Genomic DNA, 14334 nt, shown 5'->3' on the forward strand with positions numbered 1-14334 from the left:
ATTAATGTGTGGAATAGAATAGAATCATTTGGGTTGAAAAGACTTTTAAGATCATTGGGTCCAACCACAATGAAGTATCTTTGTAGTAACAGCTTTTGAGTTTTATAACCCAGACTGTTATCCTAAAACACTTACAGAATCATAGAATAGTTTGGGTTGGAAAGGACCTTAAGATCACCCAGTTCCACCACCCTGCCACGGGCAGGGACATCTCACACTACACCATGTCACCTAAGGCTCTGTCCGAGCTAGCCTTGAACACTGCCAGGGATGGAGCGTTTACCACTTCTTTAGGCAACCCATTCCAGTGCCTCACCACCCTCACAGTAAAGACCTTCCTCCTTATAGCCAATCTAAACTTCCCCTGTTTAAGTTTTAACCCATTACCCCTTGTCCTATTGCTACAGTCCCTAATGAAAAGTCCCTCCCCAGCATCCTTATAGGTCCCTTTCAGATACTGGAAGGCTGCTATGAGGTCTCCACGCAGCCTTCTCTTTTCCAGGCTGAACAGCCCCAACTTTCTCAGCCTGTCTTCTTACAGAAGGTGCTCCAGCTCCTGATCATCCTTGTGGCCCTGCAATATAACTGGGTCCATTTAAATTAGTATGTTTATATCAGACTTTCTCAATATATGAGTTAAAACCTGCTTTCCTGGAAAATGCTTCCTGTGCACTTTGAGTTGAATAGGAAAAAAAAAGGTGTGCAATACTTGAATGGGAGGTATTGCTTCCTACTGTCAAATCCTTCAGCAGTTCTTAAATTGGTAACTTTCTCAACTCAAACTCAAAGGTTAATAGGATGAATATAATATGAACATCTACTAATGTCTGGAAATAACCCAGAGGGGAAGAGGGACAGGGTGAGGAGGGAAATAACCTGAAGCCACATGAAGTGCTGTGGTAGTTTTTTAATAGTTGCAGATCAATCCCTTGTTCCTATAAATATTTTCTACAATCAGGTCACAGCCGTCCCTGCTTTAAGCTGTGACTGTCACAACAAATATTAATAGAAACAAATGTTGGTGGAGATTGTCTTGGTTCAGAAGCCTTCTGAAGACCGTGAAAGTGAATATTTAGGAGAGTTCTGTCTATACAAGAGAATCCTCAGCCTGTGACACCAGTTCTTTTGCATGCCAGTTGACTTTTGGAGATGGCACCACCCCTCAAGTTCATCCTGCATGATATTCTTTACAAATGTAAATGCTGGTATCAAGTCCTGACAGCTCAGTGGGCCCAACTACTATTCATTACCACGTGTGGTGTAAGCATAGTAAGATACTACAGTGCAGTGGTTGGGGTTGTAGCAATGAGACTTGAAAACCTCTGGACAAACATGTAATGAACCACTTCACAGATGCTCTTTGGATGCACCTGCAGAGTTCTTTTTCTTCTTGTCTCTTGGTATTTTTATATTCTTTTGCTTCTATCTATGAAACCTTACTCATTGAGCTTTCTTATCCAGACAGTCTTTACTCTGAAGTCCTCTCCGTTTCTGATCTCATTTTTTCCAGGATGGCACGTATTTCCTGGGGGTGATAATTCCAAGGCCCCGGTCCTCCCTGCAAAGGCAATGATACTATACAGTGACACTAAAGTAGACAGAGCACAAGTCCTTTAGCACACAGCGATTACAGCAGGACTACAGGTAGGTGCGCGTGGGCTTCATTTGCATGGCAGCCGTTGCGTGGTAGAGAGTGTATGCACAGGTTACGCCCTGCGTGTAACTGTGACAGGGCCAGGATGTGGATCCTGGAGCTGGAGAGTGTTTTTGCATCTGAACTTTGGTGTACCTGTGTTTCCTAGTGAGCCAGAAGATAAATATTTGAGCAAGACTGAGGTGTACATCAAGTATGTACATCGTAAAGCCCAGGCTGGTTTTGCTGCAAGTCCTTTTCTTTCCACAGTTACAGTGAACTCTGATTTTTCTCTCTCACACAGAATGAAACTGAGTTAGATGTAAAACATTCCCAAAATATTCAGAAATTTAAATATCTCCATATATTATGCTCATTATTATTGTTGATATTTTTTTACCTTGTAGACAACCTTTCCTCCTTGAAGTAGATACAGTCGTTCTGGCAACGCAGCGTATTTTGCACTGCTCAGGTTTTCCATAGTGTCTAAAACCACTGGACATAAAGGATCGTTTTTCTGAAGAAACTGGGCTGCCATTTTCCGATCTTCAAGGCTTCTGTGATTTTTAATAACGACATTGTTTTTAAAAGCCCATCCATCTAAAACAAATGAGAAAGGGAGTTAGCAAGGAACGTTTGGAATAGGTGTTAAGGGTGGGGATACACTGTGATAGAAAGATACCAGGTGGAGGATACGTGTCTTACTTGGGTAAGGTTTGTCAAAGTGTTGGGCGCAGAGGGGACTTTAAAATGGTAAGCAGTGCTGTTGGCTGACACCCGTTCATTTAGCACAGTCACAACAGCATCACTGTTCATTCTGCGTCATTCTACTCATTAAGCCTATAAAACAAAACTTCATCTCTGTGAGAAGTGAAGCATTTCAGCCAGGGCTCATCTTTGTTTTCCAGGAATAACACAAACACATGTTTGCATGCAACTGTTCCTAGGGAAGTAGAAACTAGTTAAAAGGTTTTGAGCAAACTGCTCTAGTGGAAGGTGTCACTGCCCATGGCAGGGAGTTGGAACTGGAGGAGCTTTATGGTCCCTTCCAACACAAACCAGTCTGGGATTCTGTGACTGAGGTACTGTTTCTCAACTACAAAAAGTGATGTATTGTTCAAAAACTTGAGAACTGTAAATGTTGGTTTAGAAAACCACCTTAACCCTGGGATATAATCAGTGCTAACGTGTTACCTGGAGTTCAGTGTGGATAAAAGTGTATATAGTTTGCTACATTTTTCAGATTGGAGTGTGTTCTTGAGATGTGTTAAAAATGAATCATTTAAAACCCCAAACACATAACACACTGGCATTTTACACTTAACCTTTGTTCTCTGAAATGCTTTGTTTTTTCCTTCCAAAAGGAGCTGTGTTAACACTGGCAGGAAGGTTTGTAAAGATACAACTGTGTACTTCACCTTCACAGGGATGAGTGTCTCCAGCAGCAGTACCTCAGTGTAAAGTGAAATGTGTGAGTAAAATCTTTGTGAAGCATTAGGGACGCAAACCAGTGTGTTGCCCCTTTAGATTTGAGGAAGATGTCTTTCCTATTTGCAGTTCCCTCCTTTGCCAAGATACTTCTCTTCCTAAAGGGACTGCTCCATGTCTGAAGTTTTGGTGGGTGTTACTGTGATGTTTGTACTGTACCTACGGCATGAGCTTCTTCAATGTAGATAATGAGGAAATCTGCTGTGGAGCTGAAATCTTGGATGAGCTTGTTGAACTCATGAAATTTTAACATAAATGAAGGTCAGGTGCAGCTTCCAAAATTCAGGATTAAAGGCCGGTTGTCTGGAAAAAAATGGAACAGTTTGTGGTTAAATCAGTGGAGGGAGAAGGGGCAGAATTAGACACACACACTGAATTCAGCCTCTGTTGTGGAGTTTCCTGGGCAACAGTAGTAAAGTCATTTATGTTACTTTAGCCCATAACTCTCCTCCTGGGACATTAAAATTGGCAGCAGGACATCTGCATCTATGCAAAACAGGCAGAAAGATGCTTTCTTTTCCCTAGCTTGGCTCTGACCTGTACTGGATCCAGCAATGAGCTTATCTGAGGGGGACCCATTCCTTTGTAGAGACCACTAAAGGCAGGAGGCACTGTACAGTCACGCAGCTTCTCCCGTGTGCTCCTCATCAGATCCGACTCTCAAATGACCAACGTTTCAGGACTGATCTAAAATGGATATACAGCATGTAGCACGTTGCAGCTTCCAAAGATCCATCCTTATGACTTCAGAAATCCTAAACATGATCATCTGTGAGGTTTTCCAAAGGACAATGAGTGGTTCAGGGATGGACACACAGAGTCCTAATCCCTTTTAACGAACCTCTTGGACATGTCTTGATTTGTTTTTGCTTGTAGCTGAGCAGAGTGGAAGCTGCAGATTTTAAAGTCATGCATCACAGGCTTCAGTACTTTTGGTGTCTTTCTGCAATGCCCTGTCCGAGCACAGCTTTGTTTGTATCTTACTGTTTATTAAACTAATGTTACACAAGCCACTAGCAAAAGGGTCCCTGCAGTTGCTTACACAGATGTGCCTACAGGTGTGAGCATCTATTTGCAAGGCCTCAATTTAAGAGGACTTGCAGGATAATAAAGCACCTCTTTTAGTCTATGGTTATGCTGAATTATCTGAAATTTGTTCAAGATCTTCCTCCTGGCTGGGCTTAACTTCAAAACCTGCTGCTCACAGGGATCCATGTCCTAAAGGATCTAATAAGGCAGGTATCTTCCTGGAGATATTGTGTATCTTCTCCAAATTTGCATCCTATTTTCTGCATAAACATATATATGTGTATAATAAGAAAAGCAGCATTAGAGAAGGATGTAATGCCTCCCAAGGGGATCAAAACTGCAGCTTAATGATTAATTCCACATTCTACAGAGCACTCGGTGGGAGGCAGTGGACAAAGTACAAAGCAGCTGCTTTTTCTTCTGCTTTATTTCTAGCCATGTTGGATCTGGAAGAAAAACAACCACCATGTGCTTTCTCGGCTTTAGGCCAAGGGAGCTGGTGTGGGGCTTTCTGTACAAGGAATGGCAGCCAATGCTTAGGAATCACTGCACACTCTTGCGCCATTGCCTGTGCCTGTTCAGTTGCTGGAGCAGGTCCAGAGAAGGGCTGCGGAGCTGGTGCAGGGCCTGGAGCCCAAGTGTGATGGGGAATGGCTGAGGGACCTGGGTGGGTTTAGTCTGGAGAAGAGAAGGCTCAGGGGGGACCTTATCGCTCCCTACAACTGCCTGACAGGAGGATGGAGCCAGGAGGGGGCTGGGCTCTGCTCCCAAGGAACAAGGCATGGGACAAGAGGAAACGGCCTCAAGCTGCCCCAGGGCAGGTTTAGATGGAGCTGAGGAACAATTTCTTCCCCAAAGGCTGCCCAGGGCAGTGCTGGAGTCACCGTCCCTGGAAGTGCTCACAAACCGTGTAGACGAGGCCCTCAGTGCCATGGGTTAGTGGTGGCCTTGGCAGTGCTGGGATAATGGTTGGACTTGATGAGCTTAAAGGTCTTTTCCAACCTGGTTGATTCTATGAGTCTATGATCAGCAGCATCTCCACAGTTACCACCTTGGCAAGCCAAACCCATCCGCACAGCTGATTTACTGACCTTGCATGAAATCAAGGAGGTGATGAACTTCCCCGTCGAGTGTCACCACCGGTGTGTTGGGAGCAGGGTGTCCCTCGTAGGCTTCATCCTCCAGCCTCTTCCACTTCACCTTCAGCACAAAGAGCAGATACTTGAAGCTGAAAAACGTTGGGCCCCAGTTTTCATAGCTGAACTTTGGATTCTCGTTCATTCTGCTCTTTGCACCCAGTTTCAGGATGTATCTTTTCATGGCATTGGGGAACAGAACCAGCAGTGTTTTGCCAACAACAACACACAGAGTAACGTGCAGGAGAATCAGGAATTTTTGGAGGAATACCCTGATGCTGAGCATTGTGGTGGAGGAGCTCTAACAGCTTCTGACAGCAATGCAGGGCAATGGCAGGGGCAAAGGTAAAGGGGGAGGGGGAGGAAAAACATCCACGTGTTTGGCCACATTTCTGCTGTGCCTTGCACACTGTCACCTCTCCCTGGAGTTCAGTGTCTGTGTGAGTGAGGAGCCTGTCAGCAGTGCTCTGCCCACTTACACCAAAGGATTTAATGACAGTGATGGTAGACTTTCAGTGCCACCTGCACGGTTGTAAGGCTGATTCACAGATGTGTATTTTCCTAATGGGAGGAGCTGAATCAGTATGTTTTCCCTGAACCATGGATTAAAGAATTATGCCAGCAGTACCTGAGGGGCTGATACCACCAGCAGTTATGTGCAGGGCCTGGAACACAAGTGTGATGGGGAACAGCTAAGGGACCTGGGGGGTTTAGTCTGGAGAAGAGAAGGCTCAGGGGGATTTCGTTGCCCTCTAAAACTGCCTGACAAGAGGATGGAGCAAGGAGGTGGCTCCTCCCAAGTGACAAGCTATAGAAGAGGCAATGGCCTCAGGCTGCACCAGGGAAGGTTTAGATTGGGTATTAGGAACAATTCCTTCCCCAAAGGGTGCTCAGGCATTGGAACAGGCTGCCCAGGGCAGGGCTGGAGTCACCGTCCCTGGAAGGTATTTAAAGGTTTGTAGACGTGGCACTTCGGGACGCGGTTTAGTGGTGGCCTTGGCAGCACTGGGGCAACAGTTGCACTCAATGATCTTAAAGGTCTTTTCCAACCTGGCTGATTCTGTGATTCTATGAATATGTGTAATGATATAACCGTAAATTATCAAAATACGTGCTATACAGCTATAATTAAACATATAAATACATATATGTACAATACTTTTATATATATATATATATATATACACAAGCGATGTGTGTATACGTGCACACACTACAGCCTGTAAAAGCTGCGTTTGGCAGGTGGTGTCAGGAGTATCTCCAGCTCCTGAGAGGAGATTGTGCGGTGGGGAGCTGGAAACCGGAACCGGGGTTGACCAGAACCCGTTGTGGTGGGGAGTGGAAGGTGCAGACAGGCGGAGTGCTCTGTAGTCTGGAAGGGACCGTAGTTCCTGACTTGTGTACTTTTTGATAAGTAAACGTAGGTCTGAAATAAGTAATTTTTTGGAGAAGATTAAAATGAGACATTTCTATAGTATCTTTAGAGAGGTACCTTCCCTTTGCCATTGTAGAGACCTGCTGGCCTCAGAAAGGAGAAGCCTTGGTCTATCAGGGTACAGATCAGCAGGAAGGACTCCCTCATGTTTTATTAACCAAGTAAATGCTCAGCTTGATCCCTGTCAGTCTGGGCTTTAAGACACAGGTTGTATTTGACAAGCTTCAGCTACTGATGGATCCCTTTGTGGGCAATATAGGGGTCTTAATGTAGTTTCTTGAGCCATGAGAATGGAAGCGTTGGTAGCTTGGTCATTGCCTGTCTCGTAATGTACTTATTTGCAGAATTTGACGATGCAGCTAATTTGCTTGCAGCAAATCCTGATGCCACCACAATAAGCATCGATGAGCCAGAAATCCCCAAGAATCAGCACGGCCGCCTGCAGGAGCCCAGGAGAGAAGAGGATGATGAGTTACTGGGAACCGATGACTCCGATAAAACAGAGGTGATGCTCTTACACCTGCAGTGCCTCCACTGGCACATCTACAGATTGTGCTGACAGCACTGAGAGTTTTCTAGATGGCACCAGGGCATTGTGCTGGGTGGCTGAACACTCTGCTGCTTCTCCCTCGCAGGTTACATTCTTGATAGGAGAACTGGCAGAAGCAAATGTGTGTTGGCTCTTCAGTTGGTGTTGTTTGCAGGCCAGGAAGTAGTACTGCAGTGGTGGTGGTTTAAGTTGAGCTGATATGCTGGGAGATGAGCACAGCAGCAGCTGAAAATAAGTGATAGGACAAGGCGGAATGGCTTTAAACTGAAAGAGAGTAGATTTAGGTTAGATATAAGGAAGTTCTTTGCTGTGAGATACTGGCACAGGGTGCCCAGAGAAGCTGTGGCTGCCCCATCCCTGGCAGTGTTCAAGGCCAGGTTGGACGGGGATTGGAGCAAGCTGCTCTAGTGGAAGGTGTCCCTGTCCATGGCAGGGGGTTGGAACTGGATGAGCCTTAAGGTCCCTTCCAACCCAAACCAGCCTGGGATTCTACGATCTATGAAAGCCCAGCAGTGCACTTACTCCCATTGGTTTTGCTGTGGGCTTGGTGACTCTGGCAGGAGAGCAGAAAACTTCCTGAAATAGCCAGGGCTTGTTAGAAGGGTTCAGCTAACACAGCCATTGACAACAGTGAGGGAACTTGTGATGCTAATGAAGCTGTGTGTTATGATGTGGCAAAAGGTGGTATCAGGGTGCTCTTTGGAACCCCAAGCCACTGTCCTTGCAGGGAGATAAGAGTCCAGCTGCTGCTGACATTAACAGTAAAGTGGGAAGGGGAAAATGTTAAATAATTCATAATAAGTGCCACCCTGTTAAGTTTGGTTTTTATCTAGGTACGGAAATCATAGAATCGTGGAATCACAGAATAGTTGGGGTTGGAAAAGACCTTAAGACCCCCCTGCCGTGTTCAGGGACACCTCACACTAAACCATGTCACCCAAGGCTCTGTCCAGCCTGGCCTTGAACACCACCAGGAATGGAGCATTCACAGCTTACTTGGGCAACCCATTCCAGTGCTTCACCACCCTTACAGTAAAGAACTTCTTCCTTACATCCAATCTAAACTTCCCCTGTTTAGGTTTTAACCCATTACCCCTTGTCCTATCACTATAGTCCCGAATGAAGAGTCCCTCCCTAGCATCCTTATAGGCCCCCTTCTGACACTGGAAGGCTGCTATTGTTTAAATGAACATCTGTATGAAATATACAAATATAAAAATAGATACATAAATTGCATGCTTGTCTTATTTTCTGTGTTGCCTTTCCCACAATGCAGCTGCTTGCAGGACAGAAGAAAAGTGCCCCTTTCTGGACGTTTGAGTACTACCAGACGTTCTTCGATGTGGACACATACCAGGTGAATACCCTCCAGAGGAGAACTGTTGTCTGAACTGTGCTTTATCCAGACACTGAGGTTTTTCTTCCTGTTTGCCTTTTCAGTCAGGCACATCTGTCTGTTTTCACAGGTCCTGGACAGAATCAAGGGTTCAGTTTTCCCAGTACCAGGGAAGAACTTTGTAAGGCTGTATATCCGCAGCAATCCCGACCTTTATGGTAGGTGTGAGGGGTGAGAATTTATCTTTTGTGATAAATGGTGTGAGTCTGTATTTCTTTTTACTTGCTAACCTTAAAAGAAAGAGGGCAGAGGAGTTACTGAACTTGTTGGTTTCCTTTTAAGGTCCCTTTTGGATATGTGCCACGCTCGTCTTTACCATTGCTGTTAGTGGCAATCTCTCAAACTTCTTCATCCATTTGGGCAAACCAACGTACCACTACGTGCCCCAGTTCAGAAAAGGTGTGTAAGTACTTGATACAGTCCTGAGTTTGTGGGTTTTGATTATCTAGTTTGGGTTTTGTTTGCTTGGTTGTGGGATTTTTTCCAATGGGCTAATGAAGTAATAGAAAAACCAGATCACAGCTTTGATTTAGCAGTCCTGTGACTGATTGCTTTTTCTAATCTTGAGAGATGTGTAATGAGTCCTTACAGTGGGCTGTAACTGGCAGAACACCAGCCCTCCAGAGCATAAAGTAGTTGCAGGGTTTTAGTAGAGCAAGCAGGAGTAATTTGGGCAGTTACTTTTCTAGCCTTAGTGAATGCCCCCTTGTACAGAGAGTGAAAGCCCAACAAGTCCCCACTGGGGTGCTTTTGTAGGTGCCTTTCTCCAAGGAGCCTGAAGGCCTCAGACAGAAAATGACTAAATTAAGCACTACCCATATCACCTACCAAGGGCTGGAAATTGTTACCTTCTGCCACACTCAAAAATAAGCAGGAGTTCCTCAACTGATACATGCCTTGGGGAGCTCAAAGGGAGGAGGCAGCTGTCTACAGCTGTGTTTGTAGTGTGAAGGAGGCTGCTGTCCCTGCAGAAGCACGTGGCTTCTGGTTGTTTCCAAAATCCACAGCATACTTGGAAGAGCGCTGCCTCTTGGCACTCCAGTCACTTGAATCGGTTCAGATTTAACACTCGTGTCTCTGTTCTCTTTGAATTTTTGCAGCATGCCTGCCTTCTATTCTCATTTTTCAGTAGCTATTAGTAGCTGAATTCCTAACTAAGTTTCTTTTCTCTGTGGCTCTTCCTTTCACACTGAACCCAATAGCATTTTGGACATGGGGTGTAGTAAAAAACCTGACAATATCAAGTGCATACTTTGAGCCTTTACTTTTAAACTAACTTGAAGAGTTGGCAAAGTAGTAGGTGTAAACTGGATATAAATACAAAGTCCTCAGTTTATTAATAATTCAAGCTTTATAACCTGAAAGTAACTTCAGAAGTAGCTTTCTAGTTTCAGGCTAAATGCTTTGATTCTGGCTGGCATTCTAAGTCAAACATTAAACCTTTTGTTGTATTTCCAGTGTCCATAGCAGCAACAGCCATTTATGCATACGCTTGGCTTGTTCCCCTTGCTCTCTGGGGTTTCCTGATGTGGAGGAACAGTAAAGTCATGAACATTGTCTCCTACTCGTTCCTGGAGATAGTGTGTGTGTATGGCTACTCCCTCTTCGTTTATATTCCCACAGCGGTACGTATGGCCTGAAGAGTATACCTGTTACCTGCCCCGCAAAGAGGTCCTGGTTTAGAAACTTTGCTATTTCTTATAATGTTATTCATGTTAACCAAAATCTTGGGGTCTAGGCAAATCATTTGCTCCTTTGTTTGTCTGTGATAAAGCTTATGGAAGCTTGTGTAATTGGGGGTCCTGGAAAAGCCCAGGACAGGTCATTTCCCTGGAGGCAGCACATCCAAGCAAGAGTGCTGCTGGTGAGCCTGGCAGGCAGCTTGAGCCAGCTTCAGGTATTGGGATGTTTGTGTCCCATTGTGCAGGATGGCAATGCTGATGGCTCCAAGGACAAGTTTCCCTGGCGGGGACCATCCTGGGCCACTCTGGCAAGGAGCAGGTCCTGGAGGGAGCGCCATAACTCAGGCGACACGCTCCTGTCGTGTCCAGGAGCTCATCACTGCAGTTTTGTTTCCTCAAGTAACAGTCAGATAAGGCATGAGTTAATTTGTGCACAAATTGGCTGGAAGTGCTTAAATGTCACAGAATGATGCATCATATGCATGAATCCCCATTTCCTAACAACCCCTTTCCTCCCTCGTACAGATTTTATGGATCATACCACAAAAAGTGGTGCGCTGGGTGCTGATGATATTCTCCCTGTGCCTCTCTGGCTCTGTTTTGGTGATGACCTTCTGGCCTGCTGTCCGAGATGACAACCGCAGGATTGCGCTGGCAACCGTGGGGACCGTGGTTCTGCTCCATGCCCTGCTGGCTGTCGGCTGCTTGGTATGACACTGCCTTCCATTTCCTCTAACCTGGTAGAGGCTGCTGACACGTTACGGTGCAGGGAAGGAGGAGTTGGCTGCTTGCTGGAAAATCTTTTTTAATAAAGAAAGAAATAGTACTTCCCATTTATTTTAAATAAGGAAAAATTGATACCAGTCTGACAGTGCTAGTAACAAACTCTATAATGAATTATGGAATCATAGGATATCTTGAGCTGGATGGAATCCATAAGGATGGAGTCCAACTCCCATGAAGTCACTCATGGAACAGTTTTAAATTTACATTAATTCAGTCTAGTGTCAGCAAAGTATTAATCTTTATCCAGTCACAGTTTGTTCCAATGAGTACTATGCTTAGTCCTTTAAAATGATTAAATATTCAGTATAAAATGTGTGCTTAGTTTTGTGTATGAAAATATAAACCTGCTAGAACTTAAAGTATATAGCGTTATGAAAACAGAAGACCCTAATGCTATTGAAATATACAATGATGAGTACTTGAATTGTTATTGTCTCTTCATTGCAGTAAGTAGAATGGTATTATCCAGACTTCAGTTCTGTTCTCCCCTCAGCTTCCACAGTAGGTACATTTTGTTCCCTGCAGCTCAGTGTACACGGAGGCAAAGGCAAAACACAACTCATGTTATTGGGTGACTTACAGCTGATTTTTTTGCAAGGGCAGGAAGAGACAGGACAAGGTGGAGTGGTTTTACACTGCCAGAGGGGAGATTGAGATGAGCTCTTAGGCAGAAGCTCTTCCCTGTGAGGGTGCTGAGGCACTGGCACAGGGTGCCCAGAGAAGCTGTGGCTGCCCCATCCCTGGCAGTGTTCAAGGCCAGGTTGGACACAGGGGCTTGGAGCAAGCTGCTCTAGTGGAAGGTGTCCCTGCCCATGGCAGGGGTTGGAACTGGATGAGCTTTAAGGTCCCTTCCAACCCAAACCAGTCTGGGATTCAGTGGGGCTCCTGTTGCAGGAGGCTGCCTGACGCTTCATTGGTTAAAACAGCAAACAGTCAAATATTTACCATCAGTCCTTTCCAGTACAGGTCTTTCTCAAGGGCCTTTGCTGCTAATTGTTATATTTTGAGGTACTGTTCAGAGCACCATTTTAGTTGACTATTTCTAATCTGCTAAAACCAGAAAAGATCTGAATTTGCCATTTCAGTGCTGTGTTTGTACCTTGTGAAAGTGGGTATGGAAAGGAAGAGCTGGGATGAGGCAGAACTGTTTATTTCCCCCTAAACAGTCTTTCTGTCCTCTGTGTAACGCAGGCGTACTTTTTTGATGCTCCTGAACTGGATTTTCCTGCACCTATCGTCCCTGCTCACAATGCAACAACAGTAATAACAAAGAACCTGTAAATAAGGTAAGAACCCAACCTCAACATTCTTCTGTAATCATCACAGCCATCTTGAAACTCCTCCCCATTACTGTGGTTGAGTGGAAAAGGGTTTAACAGCCCAATTTTGCCAAAAATGTATAAAAATACCATTTATGAACTTTTTTGCAGTTATAAGTTTTAAGTACAGCCATTAAAACTGTAAAAGACTGATGCACAAAGACATGTTCTCTTTCCTTTCTTTTAGGTTTACTCTTGGTGAAGAAACACATTAAATAATCAGTCCCATAGGTCCTTTCAAAGATGTTGTTTGAGGTTTTTTTTTCCTTAATCCCATATAAAAGCCCAAAAGTGTTTGTACTGCACAAGTAAAAGTAGTAATAAACTATTCTACTCCTGTTTTCCTTTCCTTTAATGTTAAAAGTAAATTGGATCTTTTTTTCCCTCTCAATGTTTGTGATGTGTTTCAGAGCAGCAGTTCTGTGTTTGGGGTGTATCTGTATCTCTGCACAGGGCTGACTCTGAGCAGAGCCATCCCTGTGGATCGCGTTCCTGGTGTGGGATGGTTTGAGGTTTTGCTTCCTGGCAGCTGGGAGTGCCGCCAGCGGCAGATGACTCTTGAATTCTGTTGGAGAGCTGAGATGTGGAACAGGCCCAGGAAAAGGCTGACAGACGTGCATGCAGAGGCCAGGCTGCTGCAAGTACACCAGCCACATGTGTGTGTATGTGGAAACAGGAGTCTTTACTGACTAGAAGCTCTATTGGATTAAGTAGTAAAAGAAAATGGATCCGGTCAAATATGCCTAACAAAAATGGTCATAGAAAATAACCAGCTGTGACTCAGCCTAATCATGCAGATCAGTTTTAGCTTTCTTCCTGCAAAACCAGTTTCTCATCCCAGGTGCCTATTGAAGATTCGATATGAACTTCAGCATTGAGGTAGAAGTAGGTACCTTACAGTGTCCCCTGGTGCCTGTGAGGAGCTGTAACATTCATGCAGTTATTTGTCTCTTTCAGATCACAACACCCATTTCTCCATCTGTACAGCAACTTCAGGTTATTTTTCCACTGAAGCCCATGGGAAGTGCAGTAAGAAGGGATGCTTTTGTACAAGAGGACAGCGATGTCCCATGGATAGAAGGACATCTCCATGTGTGCTGGACACTCATTCCGTGAAGAGAGTGAACTGTTGATCCTAATCCTTTACACTACTTTGTCTTTAAATCCTGCCTATGTGCCCCACACCTCTGAATAAAGTGTCTGAAGGGGATTTGGGCCTCATTTTGTGCATGAAATACCCAACACTTCCCCCCCAGCCTAAAGCGTTGGGGAGGGTGGGGAAAGAGGTGTGGAAGGGGGAGACAAATCCTTTGAGGATTTGAGCCCTGTGCCACCACCGAGGCTCTGCCGCACCTGTAACGCGGTTCCCTCCGTGTCCCTGCTGCTTTCCCGGGCCCCGCCCGACTCCCTCCCCTCAGCCACGCTGTCCCTCAGCCCAGCAGTGCTCACCGGCCCTCACGGGGCCCTCACGGCCCAGGCTGTTGTGCAAGGACCCGGGGCAGCCCCGTTGCTCAGGCTCCGATAACGGGAACTGCCTGTGGTGTGTGTGACGTTCCCGCTTTGTGAGTTTCTGATTGATCTTCAGCGTTTGAAACGGAACTTTCTCAATCACGAATGAAATTCCTGAAACAGACCCTCTGCACGGTGAGGGTGTGCACACGGAAAATGGGGGTATCACAGAGCCATAGAACGGTTGGAAGGGACCCTAAGGCTCATCCAGGTCCAGCTTCGCCACGGGCAGGGACACCTTCCAGGTCAGAGCAGCTTGCTCCAAGCCCCTGTGTCCAACCTGGCCCTCGGAACACTGCCAGGATGGGGCAGCCAACGCTTCCTCCGGGCACCCTGTGCCAGCGCCTCAGCACCCTTGCAGGGAAGAGCTT

General features: G+C 45.5%; 2 protein-coding genes across 4 annotated transcripts; one reads left to right on the top strand and one right to left on the bottom strand.

The window, feature by feature from the left end:
* Positions 1 to 1419: 1419 nt before the first annotated feature.
* DIO1 (iodothyronine deiodinase 1) lies at positions 1420 to 5639 on the bottom strand. Its single transcript, XM_057430013.1, has 4 exons — positions 5242 to 5639; positions 3281 to 3424; positions 2034 to 2233; positions 1420 to 1558 (listed from the first exon to the last, which is right to left on the bottom strand). The coding sequence occupies exons 1-4, from the start codon at positions 5570 to 5572 to the stop codon at positions 1469 to 1471; spliced, it is 765 nt and encodes a 254-aa protein (XP_057285996.1). The 5' UTR covers positions 5573 to 5639; the 3' UTR covers positions 1420 to 1468.
* Positions 5640 to 6998: 1359 nt separating this feature from the next.
* On the top strand, positions 6999 to 13664 carry YIPF1 (Yip1 domain family member 1). Of its 3 annotated transcripts, none has more exons than XM_057432069.1 (8): positions 6999 to 7226; positions 8548 to 8628; positions 8738 to 8825; positions 8950 to 9066; positions 10126 to 10292; positions 10875 to 11057; positions 12327 to 12421; positions 12642 to 12765. In XM_057432069.1, the coding sequence occupies exons 1-7, from the start codon at positions 7050 to 7052 to the stop codon at positions 12414 to 12416; spliced, it is 903 nt and encodes a 300-aa protein (XP_057288052.1). In that variant the 5' UTR covers positions 6999 to 7049; the 3' UTR covers positions 12417 to 12421; positions 12642 to 12765. The 3 variants fall into 3 exon arrangements, with proteins under 3 accessions (XP_057288052.1, XP_057287207.1, XP_057288907.1); XM_057431224.1 differs by lacking the exon at positions 12642 to 12765 and adding an exon at positions 13412 to 13664 and having other exon boundaries at positions 7002 to 7226; XM_057432924.1 differs by lacking the exon at positions 12642 to 12765 and adding an exon at positions 13412 to 13664 and having other exon boundaries at positions 7037 to 7226; positions 8716 to 8825.
* Positions 13665 to 14334: the final 670 nt, after the last annotated feature.

The sequence above is a fragment of the Pezoporus wallicus genome, unplaced genomic scaffold (assembly GCF_028554395.1).
Source record: "Pezoporus wallicus isolate ANWC-B61680 ecotype Strahan unplaced genomic scaffold, APGP_CSIRO_Pwel_v1 contig_12146, whole genome shotgun sequence".
In the NCBI taxonomy this organism is placed as follows: Eukaryota; Metazoa; Chordata; class Aves; order Psittaciformes; family Psittacidae; genus Pezoporus; species Pezoporus wallicus.